A 22,619-nucleotide genomic window follows, 5' to 3' on the forward strand; every position below is an offset into this window, starting at 1 on the left:
GAAAGTTGTGGGAGCTGCTGTAGGAGTGTGTGTAACTCACCATGTGAGGCAGGCGGATGTTGGCCAGACTGCGTATAAGAGCTTGACTGAGTCCAGACAGTTCCATAAACAGCGCCTCGTTCTGTTCTTCAATCACCTTATTCTCCTGCTCGATGTTCTTCAGGTTCTTCTCCATAGATGTGATCTAAGGCACCACAAAAACTGATGATGACAACTTTCCATCCCATAAGTGACATTTCCTTTTACAAATGCATGTTTGTAAATGTCTTTTCACATTGTAAACATAAAATTGTTTGCTAGTCAGCTAGTTGGATTGAATGTTTTTGAAAGAAATATCCAATGCTCACCAAGGCTGCATTTATATGATCAAAAACCCAGTAAAAAAACCCAGTAATATTATGAGATATTATTAGAATTTAAAATAACTGTTTTCTTTTTAAATATGTAATTTATTTCTATTATGTGACAGCTGAATTTTCAGCATCATCACTCCAGTCTTCAGTGTCACATGATCCTTCAGAAATCATTCTAAAATGCTATTATTATCAATGTTGAAATCTTTTTTTGTGGAAACTGTGATACATTTATTCAGGATTCTTTGATGAATAGAAAGTTCAAAAGAACAGCATTTATTTGAAATAGAAATCTTTTGTAACATTATAAATCTTTACTGTCTCTTTTGTTCAAATTAATGCATCCTTGATGAGGATCAAATCTTTTTTTAATTAATTTTATACGGACCCCAAACTTATGATACTGTATATAAATCCTGAAGTCGAATGACTAGCATATTCATAAGCAATGCTATTTACATGATAATCCAAGGTTAATTTCTAAAGAATACCATGGTTTTACTATAGTAATACCATGTTATAAATTACATCACAGCATAATATGTGATCTTTAGTGTACAATCTATGGTCTTTTAAATTGTCAAGACTTTTATGGCTAACCTGTGTTTGAAGGTTGACCATATCTGCCTCCATCTCATTGTTGGATTCATTGAGCTCGTTGATTTCTTTATTAAGCTGCTTGATGTCTTCATCATTGTCTAAGACTGGAAAGAGAAAGAAAAAAAAGTGTCATCTTGAGTGCCCACAAAATATGACATCAGAAGAGATGATGGAGGTAAAATGTAGGAGAAAATATGGGACGTCTCACCGTCACTTGCTCTGAACTTAGTGCTGAGATACTCTTCTCCAGGGAACTTGGCTTTCTTCTTGTTGAGGGAGGCTCTGGGACAGCCTGAGAGACTGGGGCCAAACACATCGATTCATCATCAATCATCACAAAACATTTGCTTTATGAGTAATCCCATAATGACTCAGACTTGGCCGATACCCTTAAAACTAAATGCAGAGTGTGTCATGTCTGTGCTATTAAAGGAATAGTTTACCCAAAAATCCAAATCGTGTGAAGAGATACAATTTCTTTCTACGATGAACATATTTAATTAATATTTATATATAAACACATAGAGCGCATAACATTTGGTAAACGTTTTGTTGTCGTTGTTGTTGTTGCAGAAGTGCTTTATAGATTAAATGAACTAAATGAATAATTGATGATCTTTACAACTGAACTGAATCAACACTGAACTGACTTTAGCTGAACAACAGTCGAAATGCATCATTTTCTTGTTATCACTGTAAAGCTGCTTTGAAACAATCTGTATTGTGTAAAGTGCTATATAAATAAAGCTAACCTCATTGGTTCTCTGCATATATATTTACCATATGTGCTGTGCTCTACGCATGTGTCGATCATTGTTTAATCACTGCTTAAATTGAATCTATTCATCATAGAATATGATTGTGTCTCTTTGCAAGACTTGGATTAAACTGCTTGATTCATATTGATTCTTTTAACAATCTTTTTATAACCTTTTCGGATCTTCCAAAATTTTGTTACCTGTGCTTTCAATGGACGGACGGTAAAAATATCAAAGATTAACCAAAGTCTTGTGGTTTTGGAATGACATGAGGGTGAGTAAATGATGACAGAATTGAATTTTTTGGGTCAACTATCCCTTTAAGGTGTGGCTACATTTAGCTTTGCACAAGCAATCAGGAATTTTGCACAAGGGAGGTGAAAATGTTCAAGTTTGTTTAACTTTGAACACAAAAACTGAATCCCCCGGTTTGGAAGACATGGTTTAAGCCTAGTCCCAGACTAAAATCTATGTTTGAGCTCTTTTAACTATAAAAGCAACTTGCACTGACATATTTTGAAATATGTCAGATCCATTGTTTTGTCTCAAGATGCACACCAGTAATGTTTAATTGAATTAAGGCCTAATCTTGGTTTAATCTAAGTGATCTCTGAATAAACAGTCTTGCATGCATTGCTGCACTATTGCCAACTTTGTCCATGACAAAGTTTTATTAATATGATGGCACCTTTAGTTTGAATTGCAAATATAATGACAGGTTTCCCACCCAAACTCACGCCACTGGTTGACACAAATTTCACGTGGCAGCCAAACCCATATTTTCTCCTTAATTACCTGCGGTGGGTGAGGAAGCTGCCGTTGGCGTGTCCCGATCCGTCACATCCCGGTGTGGGACAGGTGGGGCCTTCTGTCTTAAACGCCTTCCAGGAGAATGGAGACCCGTTCAACAAACCCTCCTTCTGCCGCCTGGCCGCCAGCGGGCATCCATACGCACTGCGGTGAGTGGCATACTTCCCGCTGATGTGACCTAGGCTGTCACAACCTGGCACTGGGCATCTGTGAGAGAAGGAAAAACATAATGACAGAGGGGATAAAACATGAGTTTGGTTAGAGCTCGTAAGAGCATTTATCCCATCAGAAATATCACCTTGCTATTGACTTCAGTTCCCATCTGTTTACTCTCTGTCTCACTCGAGTCTCTATTCAGTTTTGTAAAGAGGGCAATATTTAGCTACATACTTTGCCAAACAGTGACTGTGAATATTACAACATTGAAATAAACTAAAAAAAAAGAGATTTTTACACATCGGGGAGCTTGAGTGCCGCCATATGCCGGCTGCTCATTGACTGGAGTGGAATTATGTGGATAAAAAGCTCCTACGCTTGGCAGTCGCAAAAAAACAAGAAGACAAAAACCCACACACTGCACTGCAGATGACTTGCTAAGAAAAACATAGACCAATATTTTAATACCCCGTGAGCCATCTGTGCTGTAATATATTGTTCACAGTTATTATTTCCTCAGCAGTGTAACTGGTTGTCTTTGTCTCCTTGCTTTTGGAAGTTGCACAATGGAATAAAACACACAAGGCCTTTTCCCAAAGAAATCTACTAGCACTAGTTGGCCATGCGGGGCTCCATGCACTGCCTCATAAGCTCATGTAGAGCGAGTTATTTGGAAGGTTGCCATGGTGATATTTAACAAAGTAGAACAGTATTTTGGGATCACAAGTGGTTCTAGCTGGAAATGCTTGATTAAATCACATCTGTCTGAATGAAGAAGGGTATTCTAAACTGCTTTACACTGTTGTTAAATGACTGTGTGGTTGGACAAACCTATTATCCAATATCTGATCATTCCCTTACAATATTCCCGCCTAAAATGTGTCCTTTTTTTACCGTACAGTAGCATAAAAGAAATGGGGAAAAGCCTTTGGCTTTCTATGCAGTACGAACTTTAAGAGCTCGGAGTCCTCCTTGTCGTCCTTGATGGGAGTTGTTTTTATTCCACCTTTCTTGGCCCGTGGACACCCAGACAAACTGAAAATAGAGAGTATGCAGCTCATGATCAGAGGAGCCAGAAACTCAGAACAACAAGGATCCAGCACTACTGACCCAAAGCAATGTAGAAGAAACCAAACTCAAATACTATTAACAAAGATGCAAGCACACACCATATCCTTACCAGGCGCAATGCAATGAGTTTCCAGCTATTTTATCTCACTGAAAGTGAAATGCTACAAAAACGCGACAAAATCACAGCCAATCTGAAAATATTTGATATCCTAATGTGAGGTGATTTTAGGTAAACTGGAACATTTTTCGTCATTGAGATGGCGAAAAGTGGCCCAATTTACCTGAATCTCTCAACAGCTATGTAAAGTGGGACCAGTGCGAATTCAATGTGGGCGGGGCCACTGAGTGCACAACGTGACAAATATAAAGCACATGGCCTACAAAATGTCTTTTTGCACTAATTAACATGGAAGACGTGATTTACTGCTTGATGCCTCGCGCCTGGTTAGGAAACAGTGACCTCAGCAAGCTTTTAGATAAACAGAGAGGCTGCCATTGAGTGCATTAAGAAAACTGCACAAGATCTGGGGTCAGTTTCCTATCTAAAAAAATATTCAATAATGGGGACGGGTAATAAATGAAGTGTGGCATACACGTGTGTGTCTAATATACAACTGTCACTAAACTTCTCTGTCTTGTGTATGTATTGATATGTATGATATGGAGAGCTTGTTCATCGGGCCATACCTTCTGTGAGACGCGTAGTTGCCAGTGATGTGACCTGAACCATCACATCCCGCAGTTGGACATCTGGGAAAGTGAAGTCAAACTTAAAATGTGATGGGTCATAATACCTCTAATAAACTTGTCTGAAAACAGGTGCAGTGTGAAATTTCAATTCAATTGGATTTTTTTGAGGACTCTTTTTTCCAATTAATTATTACATTTTTATTTTAGCAGTTACTTATTTTCTTATTAATTATTAAGTAAATTAAATATTAATTGATTGCAGCAATGTTTAAATTAAATTGTGTGTTATGATATATATTGGCTTTACAGCCTCCCAGGCACAACATTGCCCATCTTGCACAAAAGTTTGGGGTCAGTAAGATTTTATTAAGAAATTAATACTTTTATTCTGCAAGGACCTATTCAACTGATCAAAAGTGACATTAAAGACAATTATGACACTGAAGACTGGAGTAATGATGCTGAAAATCCAGCTTTGTATCACAGGAATAAATACATTTTAAAATATATTCAAACAGAAAACGGTTATTTAAAATTGTAATAATATTTCATAATATTACTGTTTTTACTGTAAATAAATGCAGCCTTGCTGAGCGGAAGAGACTATAAAAAATATATTTTTTAAATCATACCGACTCCAAACTTTTGCTTGACTGACATACAAGGAAAGGGGTATTGAGGAAACACTGCACCTTTAATACTGTAATCGTACAGCAACCTTAAGTTAAACTGTACTGAACTGCCTTTTAAAAAAAAAAGACAATGACAAAGAAAAGAGTAAAAGCAGCATTTAGCTGAGCAGACCCAAGTGAACAAGAACAAGGAAAAAAGAGCAGAAGTAGAGCAGACATACTTGAGTTCAGCTGTGTGTGCTGCCATGAGGGACCGAAGACTCTTATCAGCGAGAGGACACCCAGACAGGCTAAAAACGTTGAAAAGAGACAAGGAGGGGAAAAAGAGAGGGGAGAAGATAAAGCGAAAGAGCCCAGAACGTCCCAAGTCAGTGTAAAAAGCAAAGAGCAGGCGAGAGTTAAGCGAGAGAAAGATAACATCAATGTGATGTCTTGTTTTATTTGATATTTCCCCTCTGAAGGCAAAAGAAGGACAGAGAGGTGAACCCCGAACACTATGTACCTGCGATGGGATGCATAGTTTCCGGTGATGTGTCCGCTGCCGTCACAGCCCGGAGTGGGGCATCTGCAAGGGACAAACACAAAAAAGCCTGACTGAGTGAAATGATTCCAATATCAATATGTGCACAGAAAGGCATGCAAACTAAAAGTGACTTACAGCAGGAGCTCTTTCTTGGTGTCCTTGGGCTGGAACCGGACCTTAAAACTGGGGGTTGTGACCTCGCCGGGGTACTTCCTGTCCTCCAGGGCGTCCTGCATCATGTCACAATCCTCAGGGTCGGAAGATGCAAATGACTGAGCGCTGTGGTCCATCTGTGCAAAGATACGAATGTGTATTACACCAGTTTGCTCAACTAATGATAGATCTGCTCTTCCGGCCTAATTTAAGTGACAGGAAGTGTACCTCTTCTAGGTCCTCCTCTCTCTGCCGATTGGGTTTGGTGTAGTCCAGAGGCCCCTCCCACTCCTCTTGTTTGTAGGTGTGTAAAGAGTGGGGCGAGATGCTGCTGTTGCCATGGTGAAGAGATGTGGATGATGATGAAGATGATGAAGACAGATCAGGGGAACGCACTTCAGGGCTGGTGCAAGGCATGCCCAATTCTCTCTTTATGGGCTTCTTCATGCTTAAGTCCAAGGTGCCGTTCTCATCCACCTCAATTTCCATACTCTACAACAGAAAGAAATAATGTGTTGCATTTATAATTAATAACTGGGCTTGTGATAATGATGTGATAAAAATGCATTCTTTTTTACAAAACAAAAATATGAGTCGTACAAAACTCGCTTTCACAATGCTGGGATGTTGTGGGTGGTTGCCAAGGCGTTGCTGCGGTGTTCTGTATTTTCTTTTCTTTTTTTTTCCGCATTGTTACGTGGTTGCTAGGGTTTTGTTGATTATTGACAAGGCTTTGCTGTGGTGTTCTGTATCTGTATGTGGGTTTTGTGAGTGTTTGCTAAGGCGTTGCTATGTGGTTGCCAGGGTGTTGTGGGTGAAGATGTGATAAAAATGCATAATATAAAAAGATTTTTCTGTAATCATATTATGATGAGTATTGGGGAAGTTCGGGTATTGTGGGTGATTGTCATTACGTTGCAGATTCTAGGGTGTTCTGTATTTTTTTAGCACTTTGCTATGTGGTTGCTAGGGTGTTTGCAAACACACTGCTGTGCAGTTGATAAGGTGGTCTATATGGTTTTTTAGCACATTGATGTGGCTGTTGCTATGCAGTTGCTAATGTGTTATGTGCGGTTGCTAGGGTGTTGCTATGCAGCTGCTAATGTGTTATGTGCGGTTGCTAGGGTGTTGCTATGCAGTTGCTAATGTGTTTTATGTGGTTAAGCACATTGCAATTTGGTTGCTAGAGTGTTGTGGGTACTGCCAAGGCATTGCAATGCAATTGCTTAGAAAAGTAAAATAATGCAATATAATCTGTAAAATTAGAGTAAAATGTAATGTACACAGCTATTACATGCGTTCCTATTATAACCCACAATGTGTGCAGATGTAGACGGATGATGGATGGATTAGTATTAAAATGGGCATGTTTACATATTTGTGCGAGTGCATATGAAGTTGGATATGTGCACACACAGTAGGCACTGATCCCAGAGCAGTCCCAGTCTGATTAGCGTTGAGCCACTGGGCCTTTCTGCCCATTAATCTTCCCCTTTTATCCCCTTCTGCTAAAAACATGTCAGGAAATCGAAAAATGATGAAGTAGTCACTCCCTGGGATGAGGAGAAAGCTTTATTTAAAAAAAATCACAATATCGAGGACAGAGCTTCTCCAATTACAGTATAGATCCCAGAGTTCTCTGATGGAGGAGGGGGAGGAAAGAGGCTGATAGCTTATATCTTTGGGTGTGAAAAGGGACAAGGAAAGAAAAGAAAGAAAAAAGGGAGAGGAAATTGAGGGAATGAGAGAGAGAGAGAGAGAGAGAGAGAGAGATTGCCCTCATTAGCATTATCCATGGAAATATTAAATAAAAGAACATGGAGCACCTGGTCCTGCCCTATCTAGGGAGCTCACTATCAACTTAATGCAATAACAACATGAAGAGGAGACAAGGATGAAACGAACGGAGGGACAGATGAAAGGGAGGTGAGATGACGCAATAAGATCTCAACAGCAAGCAAACGCATTCAAGCTAACTCTACATTCATCTGATACAAACTCTGCTGAAGATCAATCACAAATGGAGACAGACTTTATTCAATTAATAGATGCCTACCATTATAAACTACTCTTATAAACTACTAAACATCTGCACATGGTGTGTGTAGTTAGCAATGTTGTGGAAACTAGTTTGAAACCGTAGCTTGCTAAGCTAAGTAGTTAAGCTATTTAAAGAAGATCTGCCACAACAGAAACAATAAGGATCTTAACTGGGGTGACAGCATCACATTTGAACAAATACTAAATGCAGCTAATAAATGAGGAAACACCCTCATTCAAATAAATTAATCAAAAACAGCAGTATAAAACAAAATTTTATTTCACTACAAAAATATGTAAAACTCTTTATAAGGACTTCTGAGAAAACGACTGATCAAAGACTTAGATCAAAGATGAATTTGTGAATTGTTTTTTTGAGTCAGCTCACTGCAACAAAACACCCAAATGAACCAAATTGTTAAAATGAATTCCTAACACTACTTCAGAAAAAATGTCTGATTAACTAGCTTGTTTGCAAGGCACATGCGTTTTGTCAAGATACTCATCACTAGTCAGAAAAATTTGCTTGTTACCTAACAGCTTTATTATCAAAACAGCTACTAAAAATGTTGTTTAGTTAGCATCACTACTTTTCGTTGGTTACTACCCAACTGTCTAATGTTTGCCAACTGTTTTAGCTGAGTGTTGTCTCTAGTAAATAAGCTAGTTATCCTAATAAACAATAGAAGTAAACAGTTTCCAATCGTATAGCAGAACTGTATTTTTTACGTTTTCTGATATCTTAAAAACGGAAATTCTGATGACAAATTGTGCATGACTTTCCCCCAAACCAGTTGAACTAAAACAGTTGATTGGTTGCCATGATTGACTGAACAGAAAATCCTTCTTGAAAATTTGTGTTCATTTGTGTGCATGGTTTTCTTCTAGAAACCATTTAAAGTCTTTTCTGTAAAGCTGACACGTAAAAAAACCAAAAGAACTGTGATTGGTTAAAAGTCTGCGTTATATGAGATTGTTCTGTACCTTATCTGGGTGTCTGACGCTGAGGTTCTCTGGTCTCTCCCAGCAGCGTGTGGACAGGTTGAGGATCGCAGTGGCAGCCATGTGGGCAGCTTCGGCATCATGGGAATAATCATAGCCACTGGAGGAGCTTTTTCCATAACCCACGTGCAAGCTGGGACTTGGGGGGGAGGCCCTGGGGAATGGAGGTTTGGCTGAGGGCAAAAGAGAATATTACACTAGTTAATAGTAAAGAATTGATCCTTCCATTGAAGAACACTCTACTAAACTCACTTACCGCGATAACACTTTCAAATAATGGTCCGTCATTAATAGGTACCTATGTAGGAAGTAATGCAGGACACATACTACATTTGCACTATATGTACTACTATTAAAGGAGAACTCCGGTCAATTTTAACATTGAGCTCATTTTTTTGTACATTTGGAGTGTCCAAATGTACAAAAAAATGAGCTCAATGTTAAAATTGACCGGAGTTCTCCTTTAACTAATATGGAAACAAGATTAACTAATCAGTAAATAATATCAAATTTAGGACTGAGATAGTTCCTTATTAGGTAATTAATGATTACTGAATGAGATTAGCCTTTTATTCTAGCTTCATGCATTTCTTTTTATCAACACTTGAATGTGGGTACGTTTAATAAAAAAAAGCAACATTTTGAACAAAATGCTGAGAAAATCACGTTTTTTCCCCCCCTAAGAGTACAACGTGCATAAGCAATGCTTTTATCGCCTGTTTCTGTTCCTTTTTTCCTGTGTTTTGATCTGGAGATTCCATACTATTTCAGAAGATGCATAATAGCGCCCCCTGCCATATAACAGTGAAAACACGAAAAGCTGGAAAATTCTGTCAATGGCAGGAAAAAGTTAATGCGGCTAATCTCATTCAGTAATTATTGATTGCCTAATAAGGAACTATCTCAGTCCTAAATTTGATATTCTGATTAGTTCATCTTGTTTCCGTATTAGGTAATAATAGTAGCTGAAATGTTAATGTAGTGCTACTCATTTGTCCTGCATTACTTCATGCATAGTTACCTATTAATGACGGACCATTATGTTTGACGACCCTTCCTTGAATCCTGAAGCTTAGCCATACTATTCACAAAGCACACAATTTACACACATCTCTGCACTGCAAGAAGTGTATTTTACATAGCGTTCATAAAGCATGACTAATCCTGCTCACATTTGAAGGCTTTGGGTGAAGTTTCGCTGGTGTGCATCTTTGGGGCGAGCATGCGCTTGCCAAACACCTGCACGTCGAAGCTTGCATAATCGAAGGACACCTTGGAGTACTTCTCCAGTTCCTTGGCCAGATTAGCGCGTGGTGTGGCGGGGACGAGGCTGGGCCTGTAGCTGCCGTGCGGAGGAATCTCCAACTGCTTCACAAAACACATGGGCCTGAGTAGCGAGAGAGAGAGAGAGAGAGAGAGAGAGAGATTCTGTCATTTTCTTCCTCTACAAAAGAATCAATATCCCTGCAGTGAAGAAAAAAGAAGCATAAAAGGATAAGTGTAAGTGAGCATAAAAGATCAAGAGTGAAAGAGTGGGCTGGAATTAGACAGCAGAAGAGAAGCGGAATTGAAAGACTGACAATGAGCCAGAGATACAGCGAAAAAAGAAAAAGGAAGGAAAAGTTCCACAGATAAATAGCCTGTAAAAGAGTAAATGAGAGAGAGAGAGAGAGAGAGGTTTGAAAGCAGGGTGACTGAAGGAGAAGAGGATTAAATAGTGTCTTATCAGCACTGAGCACATTAGCATATCATATAGCATGGAATTGAAGCCCTAAAACCGACTTCTTTTCCTGAAGAACCATGAGCCCTTGCGGCCCTTTCTCTGTTCTGAAGAAAAACTCTGAAAAGACATGTTCCAGGACCTGGTAGGTTGCCTAGTGAGGCTGGATTTTAAGGCATCATAAATGCTCCAGATTCAAAGGCTATTAAAGGCAACTGCTACCTATGCAGTATATCACGTTTTAGTCAAATGCTAAGGCAGCATCTTATGTGTCCTTTACATTATAACTTATATTCAATATTTGTGCATGTAATATAGTTTGTTTATTAGAATATTCAAGCTATTAGCTGAGCAACATGCTCATGTCAAGTAGGTAGGAATTGGTCCCGCATACACAAATATGACCGCTGCGCAAACTGACTTTCCTTGAAAAGGACTTTGGTCAAACTCCACTGAAGTCCAATATACAGTGCCGAGTGCTGCTTCCATAACCATGATGGTCAGGATGTTGTTTTAAAAGTAGGCAGTAGGCGGCTTGCTAGGTTATGGAAACGAGCAAAAGAATGCTAGCGTATGGGTGTGCGTGTCATTGCGGTCTATGACACTGTGTTCTGTATTTAACATCATTAACGGATTTCAGACACGGTTTGAAGGAAAAACACGCAGGCAAACACCAACGCATGTTATGATCTGCGTGACAATGGCATGTAAAGTATATTAGCCTCTGCTTCCTGTCTCTTCATTAGTCAGTGCATCCCATTAGCAGGGGTGGCATGCGGAGCCGTCAGAGGTCTCTCTGGTGACTTTTCATTGTCGACATCTTCCCTTAATGGGCTTTCTCAGTGAACTGACGCTCATTTAAATCAGAATAACACTAATAAGAGAGGACTGCTTATTATTTTCATAATCCGCATTGCTTTGTCTGACCACAGACATGCTTCCTGAAGGAAAGTAATTATTTTTCCAATACTCCATGCCCTGTAAGTCCCATAATTAGCTTATCAGTGGCGTAATTAGACTAGCAGGTTTGAGGCCCGATCCCAGCATGAAATGGCAGGCTGTGCTCTATTAGAAGGGCAAAGGAAAGGGAGAACTGATTTTCCGAAACGCCTGACCAATCGTGCTGCGGTAAGTGAGTTCAGCTCTGCAGTGAATGACAGCTGTGCTAACCAACCACAGCAGGTGTGTTTGACGGACACATTCTGCTGACATCGAAGCTGAAGGACAGGAGGAGACCGAACATGCTGTTGCTGGGAAAAAAATAGGAATAAATGCTGATGTTTCAAGTTCCTGGGTTTGTTTCATTGGGGTTTAGGGCTCACCTGAGTACACGGTCAGAGTTTGGGCTGCCCTTGATGTGCTCGCCCATGGGCTGGGGCAGGTGTTGCTTGTCATGACCCTTCGTGAGCTTTTCGGCAGCAGCGATGGGACATCCAGACAAACTGACAGAAGAGGAGACGTGAAAGGATGAGTGAGGAAAATACACTACAGTCTTAAAAATAAAGGTTCCTTATTGGCATCGATGGTTCCATGACACCCCTTTGGTTCCTCTTTATTTCGATAGTCCACTTTGGACATTCTACTAACTATAAGTAACTTTGCAAATGGGTCAATGACGTGACGGGTCATTTTTTTGTCCAAAGGCCTTAATAATAATAAAAAAAACATCCAAAGTATGTAAGGTAGTACAACTTGATCTCTTTTACTGAATCCAAAAGGTTTTAATTATATTTTACTACATATAAAGGTATTTGAAAGATTTTGAAGTGTCAAAAGGTCATTCGGTAAAACCGATATTGTAAATATTTAAATGGAATAATATTGTTTTTAATGTTTTACTTGAATATGTTGGAGTGTTTAGAGTAGTCCAATAAATGATTACATTTATGAGATCAGTGATAATTTTATTTAATATTTTTTCTGTGGTACACACTATATACTATCTCAACATCAATGTCAAATCAGTTTTTAACTTTCAAATCAGTGGTTAAACCGAATGACTTTTTTGGTGACAAATTTTTTCCATCTTGTAAAAAATGACACAAAACAGTGTTAATTGATTGTACAAACCACAAAATCTTATTGTTAACACCTAGGTAAACAAAAAAATGGTTTCAAATATAGTTATATCTCCATTCTATTTTTTTACACTTTTAAAAACCTTATTCGTCAATGACCCAAATACATGTCAACTAACTCTCATTAGAGTATTAGTAGAATGTAGTAGACTGTCAGTAGCCTGTTAGGTTATGGTTATGTGTTTGGGTAGTTGCCAAGTTACTTATAGTCAGTTGAATATCTGTTGGGGGACCAACAAAATAAAGTGTTAGCAGATATTAAGCAGACTGTCTACTAATACTCTAATGACAGTAAATCGACATCTAGTTGCAAAGTTACTTATAGTTAGAAGAATGTCTAAAGTGGACTATCGAAATAAAGTGTTACCGAACCTTTAACATCAATGGAACATTTCCATTGTACAAAAGATTCTTTACAATGGGAAAGAGTTCTTGAGATTATTGAAATATGAATTATTGAAAAATTTTGGGGAATCCAAAATGGTTCCTCTATTACATTGGAACCTTTATTTTGAAAAGTGTATAAATATCATTATGTGGATCAAATATAACCATAAAGATAGTAAAAGTACATTTGGGGATCTATGATTTTGAAATAGGAGACTCTGTACCTGCGGTGTGTGTTGCGGTTGCTGTTGACATGACCCTGACCAGTGCATCCCGGTGTTGGGCACTTTAAGACATTCTCATGCATGGCCAAAACTGAAAACAACCAATCAGAGTGCAGAAAAATACAAGTCAGACAATGAACCAAAAAAAAAAAAGAAAAAGTTCTACCAGCATCGATTTTGAACTATGAAATAAGTGACAGGTTTAGGAAAGGACATACACAATACTAGACGTCTAAAGTGCAGGTTAAAGTGATGCTTTGTCTCTTTTCCTGCAGCTTATCACACAATCAAAAGATGTTTCAACAGTAGTTTGATGTTGACTCACTCTCTGGAGGGATCCGATCTTTGTGTGGGCAGCCTGACAAACTGCGGTGGTGGGGATAGAGTCCGGTCACGTGACCCGTTCCATCGCACCCGGGGGTTGGGCATTTGATCTCTCGCTTCTCTGATCTAGAACTCTCTGTGAGCAGCAAAACACCTGTCAGTCAAACCTTATCTGAAGTCATTATCACTTCTGTCAGGACAGAAACATACAAAAGACGTGCATATCACCGCACACATTAGGCACAAACACACTCTCCAGTTTCATGCTCTCTGGAAGTTGTAAAGTTGCCTTCGGGCCCATGAGAGGGCACATTTACGGTGATAATTACAGTCATTATGCGTGCAGGCAGGTGGATGTTTCCATTCAGGATTATTATCTTCGGTGAGGGTGCGCTGGGGTTTATTGGACTATCTACTGAAAAAACGGAGCTCATTAAACAGACTTTACCATTGGCAAAGCACATCTCCATATTATACAGGAGGAGAGAGTGAGAAAGAGTGTGTAGGGTCCAAGGTAAATGAATGAAGGTGCAAGGACAAAGGCAAAACCGAAAAACATGAAAAACAGACGAGGAGAGGGAGAGAGAGAGAGAGAAAAAAGGAAAGGGAGAGAAAGTGAGAGACGTCGAGAGAGAAAGAGCTTGCATGTGCGCTCCAGTGGCTCCTTAATTAAATGTTGAAATGTTAACGAGACATGCACCTCCTAATTAAAACTGGTCGGAGCGTGAGGAGGCCAGTTATAGAGGGGGTGTGGAGCCCTACCGAGCGCTCGGCTGAATCCAGCGCCACACGGACCGGGCACGGTGCCAACCGAGAGCAGAACAACACCACAAACAAAACCAATAAACAAATAAACACGTGCCAAACCAATCTAATTACACACACCCTCTCTCCCCTTCAACTCTCTCGCACTCTCTCTCTCTTTCTAAGTGCTTCAGTAATTATAGACTAAGGCTGGAGTTTATCTATGGAAACCAATTCATTTGACCCATTTATACTCTCCAGATTGCTTCCCCCCATTATTAATCTTGCAGTTCTTTGCCTGAGCGAGAGCTTGCCATTTTAATCTTCTTTCTGATTAATCATGTGTGGGTGTTTATTTATGAGAATTTGTTGATATTTGAGCGCTTGTGTAGGGTGTGTTGAAAAATGCATATGTGCAATGTTTAAATAGCACTCTGAGTGCACTTCTGAAATAGTTTCTTGCATTAGAGTGTGTGTATATATATTCATTCCTCAAACACAAGCAGAAAGAATTTCTGTATGTATTTTACGTGAATCCATTTATGTTAGAATGAATTTCAGTGCAAATTGTTCATGGACATCAATTCAACTTTAAAGCACCATTGGTTGTGCGACATCTTGACATAGCTTTTACATGAAATCATTCCTATGTAAATGGTCGCATCACTGCAAAAATGTATGTAAGAATGGTTCTGCAAAGTCTTTACTTTGTTTTTATGTAAAAGCATATTTAAATAACTTAATGCAACAATTTATGTTTTACATAAAGACTGTAAACACTTCATATAACCACACTTTTGTAAATAGTCGCATTGATGCAACAATTTACATGTTTTTTCCATAAAAAACTATGAAGATACAAATGTAAAGACTTTGCATAAGTATTATTACAGATTATGTACAATTTACTCAATTCTTCACATAATTCCTATGAATCCATTTATGTAGGAAAAATGTATTTCAATGCAGATTGTTTGTAAACTTCAATTCAATTGATGAGCACGTGGTTGTACAATCAATGTCTTTGACAACCATTTTTATATAACTTCATGCAACAATTTATGTAAAAATAGCTGTATGTAAAGATTGTTAAGACTTCCTTCAACCATGCGAGCGTAAATAGTCACATTGATCCGACAGTTCATGTAAGAATGGTTTTGCACAAAAATTTGTCAAGACTATGTAATGACATTATACATACATTATAACAAAAATTGTCGCATCAAATGAATTTACAAATTTAAATATCTGACCTTTTCCAAAGCAGCTCTTGCGGATATGTTCCATGTGTTTGCCGGTCCGGTCGTCGAGAGGAAAAAAACGGTGGTGTTCGGGAATGCGGCTGAGCTCCCGATGAGCTTTGACCTGTTGGGCTTTCAAAGCAATGGCCTGCTCCAGCAACCCCAGGTTCCCCCGCATTATGTCGAACATCTCGGACTCGTCCGCCACCGTAGAGCGTTGAGACAAGCTGTCGTCGTCCCCATCATCATCATCATCATCATCATCATTCCCGTCCACGTCGGCATCCCTCTCCGACTCCTCAGACTGCACTTCGATAACCACAGGAGATGATGTGGCGGCCTTACTGGAGCTGTAACTTTCTGGCAAAGTGAGTTTGTGGGAAACATAGTCTTCCCTTACGTGGGATCCCTGAGTGGCAGTGATAACCGAAGGGGCTTCTCTCTCCCCTTCCTCTTCAGACCTAACATCATTGTACTCCTCCATGTATGCCTCTCCTTTTTGCATCTCAGACCTCAGCCCCTCATCATCATCATCATCATCCTCATCATCTTCTTCTTCATCCTTTTGTGTTTGCATCTCCTCAGTAAAATACTGGTGGTCTGACTCTTTCTGGGTCTCAGTGCGCATGTCCTCTTCTTTATCTTCCATCTCATCTGTATTTCCCATCACCCCATTCTCCCTAGTCACCAGAACTCCTACTTCGTTCCTTGCTTCCTCTGTTTCATATTCTTCTTTCTCTTCTTCTTCTGTTTCCCTAGAAGGGCTTTTATCTTGTGTTTCCACTGTGACGGGCTGTTGTTGTTGCGGCGATACGGGACCATTGTTGTGGTTGTTGAGGTGGGTCATTGAGTTGGCCACTATGTGCTGATAGTTGGAGAGATCCTCAGAGGATGAGAGCGTGGGCTTGTCTGTGCTGGATGCCTCAATGATGATACACTCTTCTGTGTGAGACAGAAAGAAGGATTTAATGTTAAAATGTGTCATTTTTAAAGAATGCGTTTACAGTCGAGGTTTGACTCTCAAATTGTCCAGTACATACTATAGCAGCAGACGTGGATTGATAGTTCAACCAAAAAAATACGAATTCTGTCATCATTTACTCACACCTCAAACCTGTATGACTTTATTTCTTCTGTGGAATTTTTTTTGTGGCCATATAAAGAAAGTCAGTGGGGTCCAATGTTGTCTTTCATTGTGTGGACAAAAAACACTGAGGCATTTGTGTTTCACAGAAATAAGAAAGTATTTCTTTGCAAGACTTTGCATTTAATCTTAATGGATTTGGTTTTTATTCTAAACTGTTTTTGACAGCTCCTGCAGCTTTTCATACTCTCCGGTAATAAGTAAAATCTCTCAGGGTTCAGTTTTTTTCCTTTTCTTCTAAATTTAACAGGAATACTGTTAAACACACTTTCTTACTGCTCAACAGCTTATTTCCTGGCATTTACTGTCACCTTGAGAGAGTCTGGAGCTCCAACACTGACAGCAAAGAATAACCCAGAAAGTATGTGGCGCTTGTCATACATATGTCAATGATGTGACAGTCAACTAGTTGTTAAGTGCAATTCTGTTTAATAAGGCACAAATCAATAAAGTTCGCTCTCAAAACACTGTTTGTGACTCATAAAAATGTATCGGAGACACTCTGGGTACAGAGTGCGTTTTTCATTCACTGTGTATGAACATAATTGTTTTTATTGTCCCAAACAAGACTGACAATCATATTCTGATTCAGTTTACATCCCTCACCTTCATCACCACCCTCTTCTTCTGTATTAATGCTCTCTGTGTTGTGTTTCGCTTGCTCCTCTTCTTCTTGCTCCTCTTCCTCACGCTCTTGATCACCAGCCTGCGGTGCCTGTTCTTCATCCTCCTCGTCTTCCTCCCTCAACTCCGTCTCTTCTCCGCTCCCCTCACTCTCTGCATTGAAGCCTTCGTCCATTGCCAGCTTCAGCGGGTGGGACTTCCTCTTGGAGGCGGGTTGCTCTGACTCTGCTTCCTGTAGGCGCCTTTTTCTGGCCAACGGGCAGCTCAAAGCACTATGGGAGAAGACGAATTAGTGAGAACAATTGACGAGAAATACAAGATGAAGGACTTTTGCAGTACAAGTGGAAAAACAATGAAAGCATGCAAACTACACACACGCAAGCCAAGCATGACATGCTATATGGTCAGAAAACTCAGATGAGGAATGGAAGGATGTTGGAAATTGATCTGTAGGGGGCAGTGTGCTGGATAAAAGCCTTTATAAATCAAAGCCAGTTGGCTGGAACACTTAATTATACTACAATAAAAATAAGAAACAGAGAGAGAGAGAGAGAGAGAGAGAGAGAGAGAATGGAGGGAGTTATGGAGGCTGGAATTCAATAAAGCCCTCACCTAGAAAACCTTGCTATCGGACGGGCAGCGGAGATAGATCTATAAACATGAAGCATCTCAAATGGCTTCCTGAATGTATACATGTGTAAATAAACATAACTGTAATATCTTTCCAATAATCAATACCCTGCCTAAATACCTCAGTCAGGGAAAGCGAGAGTAAGAGAGAGAGGGAGATTGTCATTATTAGAGGAAGAGATGAAGATCAAGATGATCTAATCTACGGGCTGAACAGTGTTTGTGATCAGGAAAGGCTATGTGGCCGCAGAGGGAGGTGAATCAGGGGCTACAGAGCACCACACGGGTATGTCATCTGTCGTACCTTCTGTGTCGGGCATATTTGCCACTGATATGGCCTGAGCCATTGCATCCTGGAGTGGGGCAGCTGAACAGATAGAGGGGGTCAAATTAGAGATGCTTTATAGCTTTTGTTTTTTCGTTGTGGTTGTGTGCTAAATAGTTCATCAGGAGCCGTATTTCCACGGACAGCAAGAAACAAACACAAATAGATTTTTAAATTTAGCAAAATAATTGCTTCGTCAATAAGATGGAGCTGTGATTGATTTCCTTTTCCTGCGGCTACCCTTCTTTCGTTTCATGAAAGCCCTTCTGTCTTTTGCAGGAATCCCTAGTATTTTGCCAATTTGTTTCATTGGCATTTTCATTTATTACCAGCAAAACAGTGCTGAGATTTAAACCTGAATCATTTCCTCAAGCTAACATGATGTCTGTCTGTGTGTGTGAAGTTTGGTGATATATGCATCATGACAGATGGTTGCTGTGGCAGTGCATAGGCATCGGAACACCCATCATTCACAAACTTAGCTTTAAGCTACCAGTAAGTGTGTAATATTTCTGTTTACCATCTCATCATGTTTAAAATCCGAAGATTTTTGCAGTTTTTTATGGCAGAAAATGCTAAAAAAAAAAAGAAAGTAGGCAGATTCCATCTGGGTATTAGTAAAGTAGAGACGCACAATATAGCTGTGGTCAAATTGGTATCGGCAGATAAATGTGACTTTTTCTAATATCATTATATATATTTACAACAGTTAGTTCTGGTTCTCGAATCTGATTGGCTGAGAGCCTTTTCCAGCCGTGCAATATTCTGCTCATATACACAGTGTATGAGATATATTTAAGCCAATACATTATATTAACCATTTCAGTTGTACCCGACTCTTGGTGATTCTATGGCATTGGCCATTCGTGTGAGACTGGTCATACATTTTCTTGCCGATGATTTTTCTGGGGCAGGTCACCAGGTCTTTTTTATTATATATATATATATATATATATAAAACCCAGCTAGATACATGGCATATCATGTCTTGAAGCATTTATAATTCTGTTCTACTGCAGTATGAAAGCATCTTTCGGTCATCTTTTGAGCAGAGCTCTATTTAAGATCTGTGACAGAAATGGCCGTGAGCAGCTTCAGTGACCCTGGCGGCTAGCGAGTGTGTTTGATACCGTTATAAATTCCACTCTTGTAAACTTCATAGTGCACTTGACAGTGAAATGAGCTGAGAATATGAGGCTTTCATATCCCTTCCTCACACACAGATTGGTATTGTTGGGTCTATAGGTACACACTAGCAGACACTAGCCATTTGAAACAAATGCTTATATCAGGCAAATAAGACCATGCATAAATAACCTTGGGACTCCTCGCATTTGTTAGATTTCTATCGCTGTCAGTCATTTTGTTGATGATAATTATTGTTGAAAATGAGTTTGTTACATTAAAATGGATTTTGTTTTTAAAGCGGCGTGCATTGTGAGTCAAATAATGTCAAAACATGATCAAACATGGATTTAAAAAGAAAGAAAAAAATTGCTGCAAAAAAAAAAAAAAGCCATATTTAACTTTACAGAACTAATCTGTCTTACCTCAGCTCCTGTCCAACAATCTCAGAGGGAACTGCAGAGGGAAAGACAAGGAACAGAAAAATAAGCTGAAAAATATAAAGCTGCAAATAATTGCATAGAACCGCAATCAATAAATCACAAATATATACAGACCCCAGGAGGCCATATGCAGTAACATTCATGACTACATTACCAAGAAGAAACACACACACACACAGTACATATACATATACACAAACACCTGAGTCAGCCAAAACATCGAGCCTTGATGAAGAAAAAAAAAAGTATAATATGCACGAATCAGCAAGAAAATATGATTAATTGTCCCAGTTCAGTTTAGTGGTGAAATAAGAGCGAAACTGCCGACGTGTAAAAAAAAACAAAAAAAAGCCTCTCTCTAATCAATTTATTTGAAAACAATAAAACCAGTCAACGAAAAATCATGCAAAGAAGAAATGATTGGAAGATTTTTGGCTTTAAAGAAATGTTTGGGGTTTAACGTGTTTAGCATTTCAACTCTTGCCTTTACATGTCCATGTAAAGTGGTAACATTTGCATTATTTGCAGCAGGATACAATAAATTAATGTGACGCCACTATTTCGCAAAGTACAATAGTATGGAACTTTTGCATTTTGTATTGAAACTCCACCAACAGAAATGAATAATTCATAACCAGAAGTTCATCTGACGGTCATTCTGCTAAAAGGATGACTTACAGCTCTGAATTAATTTTCTTTACTGTTGCTGGATGCCTTAACTTGTAGACTTTCATTGCATGCGTATTATTCAATACTTTTTTTATTTAAGCTGAGAGATGAGTCAGAATTACTGATGGTGTTATTTGACAGTATTCACAATTGCTGTCCATAGAGCTGAACTTTTATTGAACCCAGATCATCCCTCTAGAAACAAACAGTCGGGTAATCTGGTCATGCATATGAAATTGTAATATTTCAAAGCATTTTTTTAACTTTCGACATTCCATTTGGTTGAATGCTCTTCTCACTCACAAAGCTCTATTTAAACTTACTGAATGCTACATAGGGAATAGGATTTTCTTGCAAAAGGACCTCTAGAGACTTCAAGAGCAGGATTATTTGAGAGAAGATAATATTAGATATACCTAGAGTGAACATATAAGACATGCTCAGCTGACCAGTGAAAGAAATTAGTTTTAGAGGTGAGAGAAAAAGAGAAAGACAGAGCGAGAGCAAGAGAGAGAGGGTTCACTGACCTCTTCCTGCTTTGGACCGTGTGCGAGTGCGCTTGTCGTCAGTATCCAAACTCATCTGTCAGAAAGAAAAGGAGAGTTAAGACTACAATGATAGATGGAGGAGAGAGAGAGAGAGAGAGAGAGAGAGAGAGAGAGAGAGAGAGAGAGAGAGAGAGAAGCTAACACACACACACACACACACACACACACACACACACACACACACACACACACACACACACTCAGGGTCACACATACACACCATACATTCATGAAGTTAATGAAGTCATGAATAATGTATAAAAAAGACATTTCCATAGTGTAAATACTCACTGGGAGCACTATTTCTCTTTTATACTGCAAACACTAAGATAGAAAGATAGATCAACAGAGAGATGGATAAACAGACAAAGAACACCAGAATGACAGATGGACAGACAGAAAGAAAAGACAGAAAAAATAAGACAGTGAGATATAGATAGATTGATAAATAGACAGATAGATAGATGAACGAAGGACAGACAGACGGATAGACAGACAGACGGACAGATAGACGGATAGACAGACAGACAGACAGATAGATAGATAGATAGATAGATAGATAAATGAACGACAGACAGACAGATAGATAGACAGACAGACAGACAGACAGACAGATAGATAGACAGACAGACAGACAGATAGACAAACAGATAGATGGATAGATAGATAGATAGATAGATAGATAGATAGATAGATAGATAGACATACAGACAGACAGATAGTTAGATAGATAGATAGATGAACCACGGACAGACAGATAGATAGACAGACAGACAGATAGATAGACAGACAGACAGACAAACAGACAAACAGATAGACAAACAGATAGATAGATAGATAGATAGATAGATAGATAGACAGACAGACAGATAGATAGACAGACAGACAGATAGACAGACAGACAGACAAACAGATAGACAAACAGATAGATGGATAGATAGATAGATAGATAGATAGATAGATAGATAGATAGACAGACAGACAGACAGACAGACAGACAGATAAATGAACGACGGACAGACAGAGAGACAGAAAGATGGATAGACAGACAGACAGACAGACAGATAAATGAACGGCAGACAGATGGATAGACAGACAGACAGACAGATAAATGAACGACAGACAGACAGACAGACAGATATATATATATATAAATAGATAGATAGAAAAATGAACGACGGATGGACAAACAGATAGACAGACAGACAGACAGACTGAACAACAGACAGATGGATAGACAGAAAAAATGACAGACAGATTAAATAAAAATAACGGTTAAATTGCAGTACATTTTTCAGTTTTCTCCTTCCTAACCTTTATGTACCCATCATCAGCGTATAAAGGACTGGCCCAGAACAATAAATGTGATTGGACGGACAGAGAGAGACAGCAGTGCATGGCATCTGCCAGAGGAGCGTTCACGGCCCCATGGCAAGCTCGAGTGCTAATTACAATAGCAATATTAACCGCAGCGATAGAAATAACACAAACACAGGCACTCCAAATCACTGTAATTCCTCCCGCACAGAGTCCCCGATCGCTACACTCGCTGCGCTTTCTGGCACAAAAGGAGCAGGTGTCAATCCCTCTCAGTCTCGCTCACAC

At 39.2% G+C, this 22,619-nt stretch overlaps 1 protein-coding gene across 2 annotated transcripts in view; it reads right to left on the reverse strand.

Annotated features, from left to right (window-relative positions):
• Positions 1-22,619, reverse strand: part of myt1b (myelin transcription factor 1b) — a 90,373-nt gene that overhangs the window by 5,018 nt on the left and 62,736 nt on the right. For both annotated transcript variants that reach the window (XM_084427868.1, XM_084427869.1), the window contains 20 exons: positions 20,994-21,048; positions 19,780-19,810; positions 18,209-18,271; positions 17,257-17,546; positions 15,519-16,448; positions 13,523-13,657; positions 13,198-13,288; positions 11,831-11,950; positions 9,961-10,175; positions 8,771-8,961; positions 5,975-6,238; positions 5,729-5,883; positions 5,573-5,635; positions 5,292-5,360; positions 4,436-4,498; positions 3,629-3,712; positions 2,507-2,728; positions 1,162-1,253; positions 954-1,057; positions 41-184 (listed from right to left, as the gene is read on the reverse strand). In XM_084427868.1, the coding sequence (XP_084283994.1) occupies positions 41-184; positions 954-1,057; positions 1,162-1,253; positions 2,507-2,728; positions 3,629-3,712; positions 4,436-4,498; positions 5,292-5,360; positions 5,573-5,635; positions 5,729-5,883; positions 5,975-6,238; positions 8,771-8,961; positions 9,961-10,175; positions 11,831-11,950; positions 13,198-13,288; positions 13,523-13,657; positions 15,519-16,448; positions 17,257-17,546; positions 18,209-18,271; positions 19,780-19,810; positions 20,994-21,048 (3,381 nt within the window). The remainder of the gene's footprint in view (positions 1-40; positions 185-953; positions 1,058-1,161; positions 1,254-2,506; positions 2,729-3,628; positions 3,713-4,435; positions 4,499-5,291; positions 5,361-5,572; positions 5,636-5,728; positions 5,884-5,974; positions 6,239-8,770; positions 8,962-9,960; positions 10,176-11,830; positions 11,951-13,197; positions 13,289-13,522; positions 13,658-15,518; positions 16,449-17,256; positions 17,547-18,208; positions 18,272-19,779; positions 19,811-20,993; positions 21,049-22,619) is intronic.

The sequence above is a fragment of the Rutilus rutilus genome (assembly GCF_951802725.1).
Source record: "Rutilus rutilus genome assembly, chromosome: 13".
Taxonomy (NCBI): Eukaryota; Metazoa; Chordata; class Actinopteri; order Cypriniformes; family Leuciscidae; genus Rutilus; species Rutilus rutilus.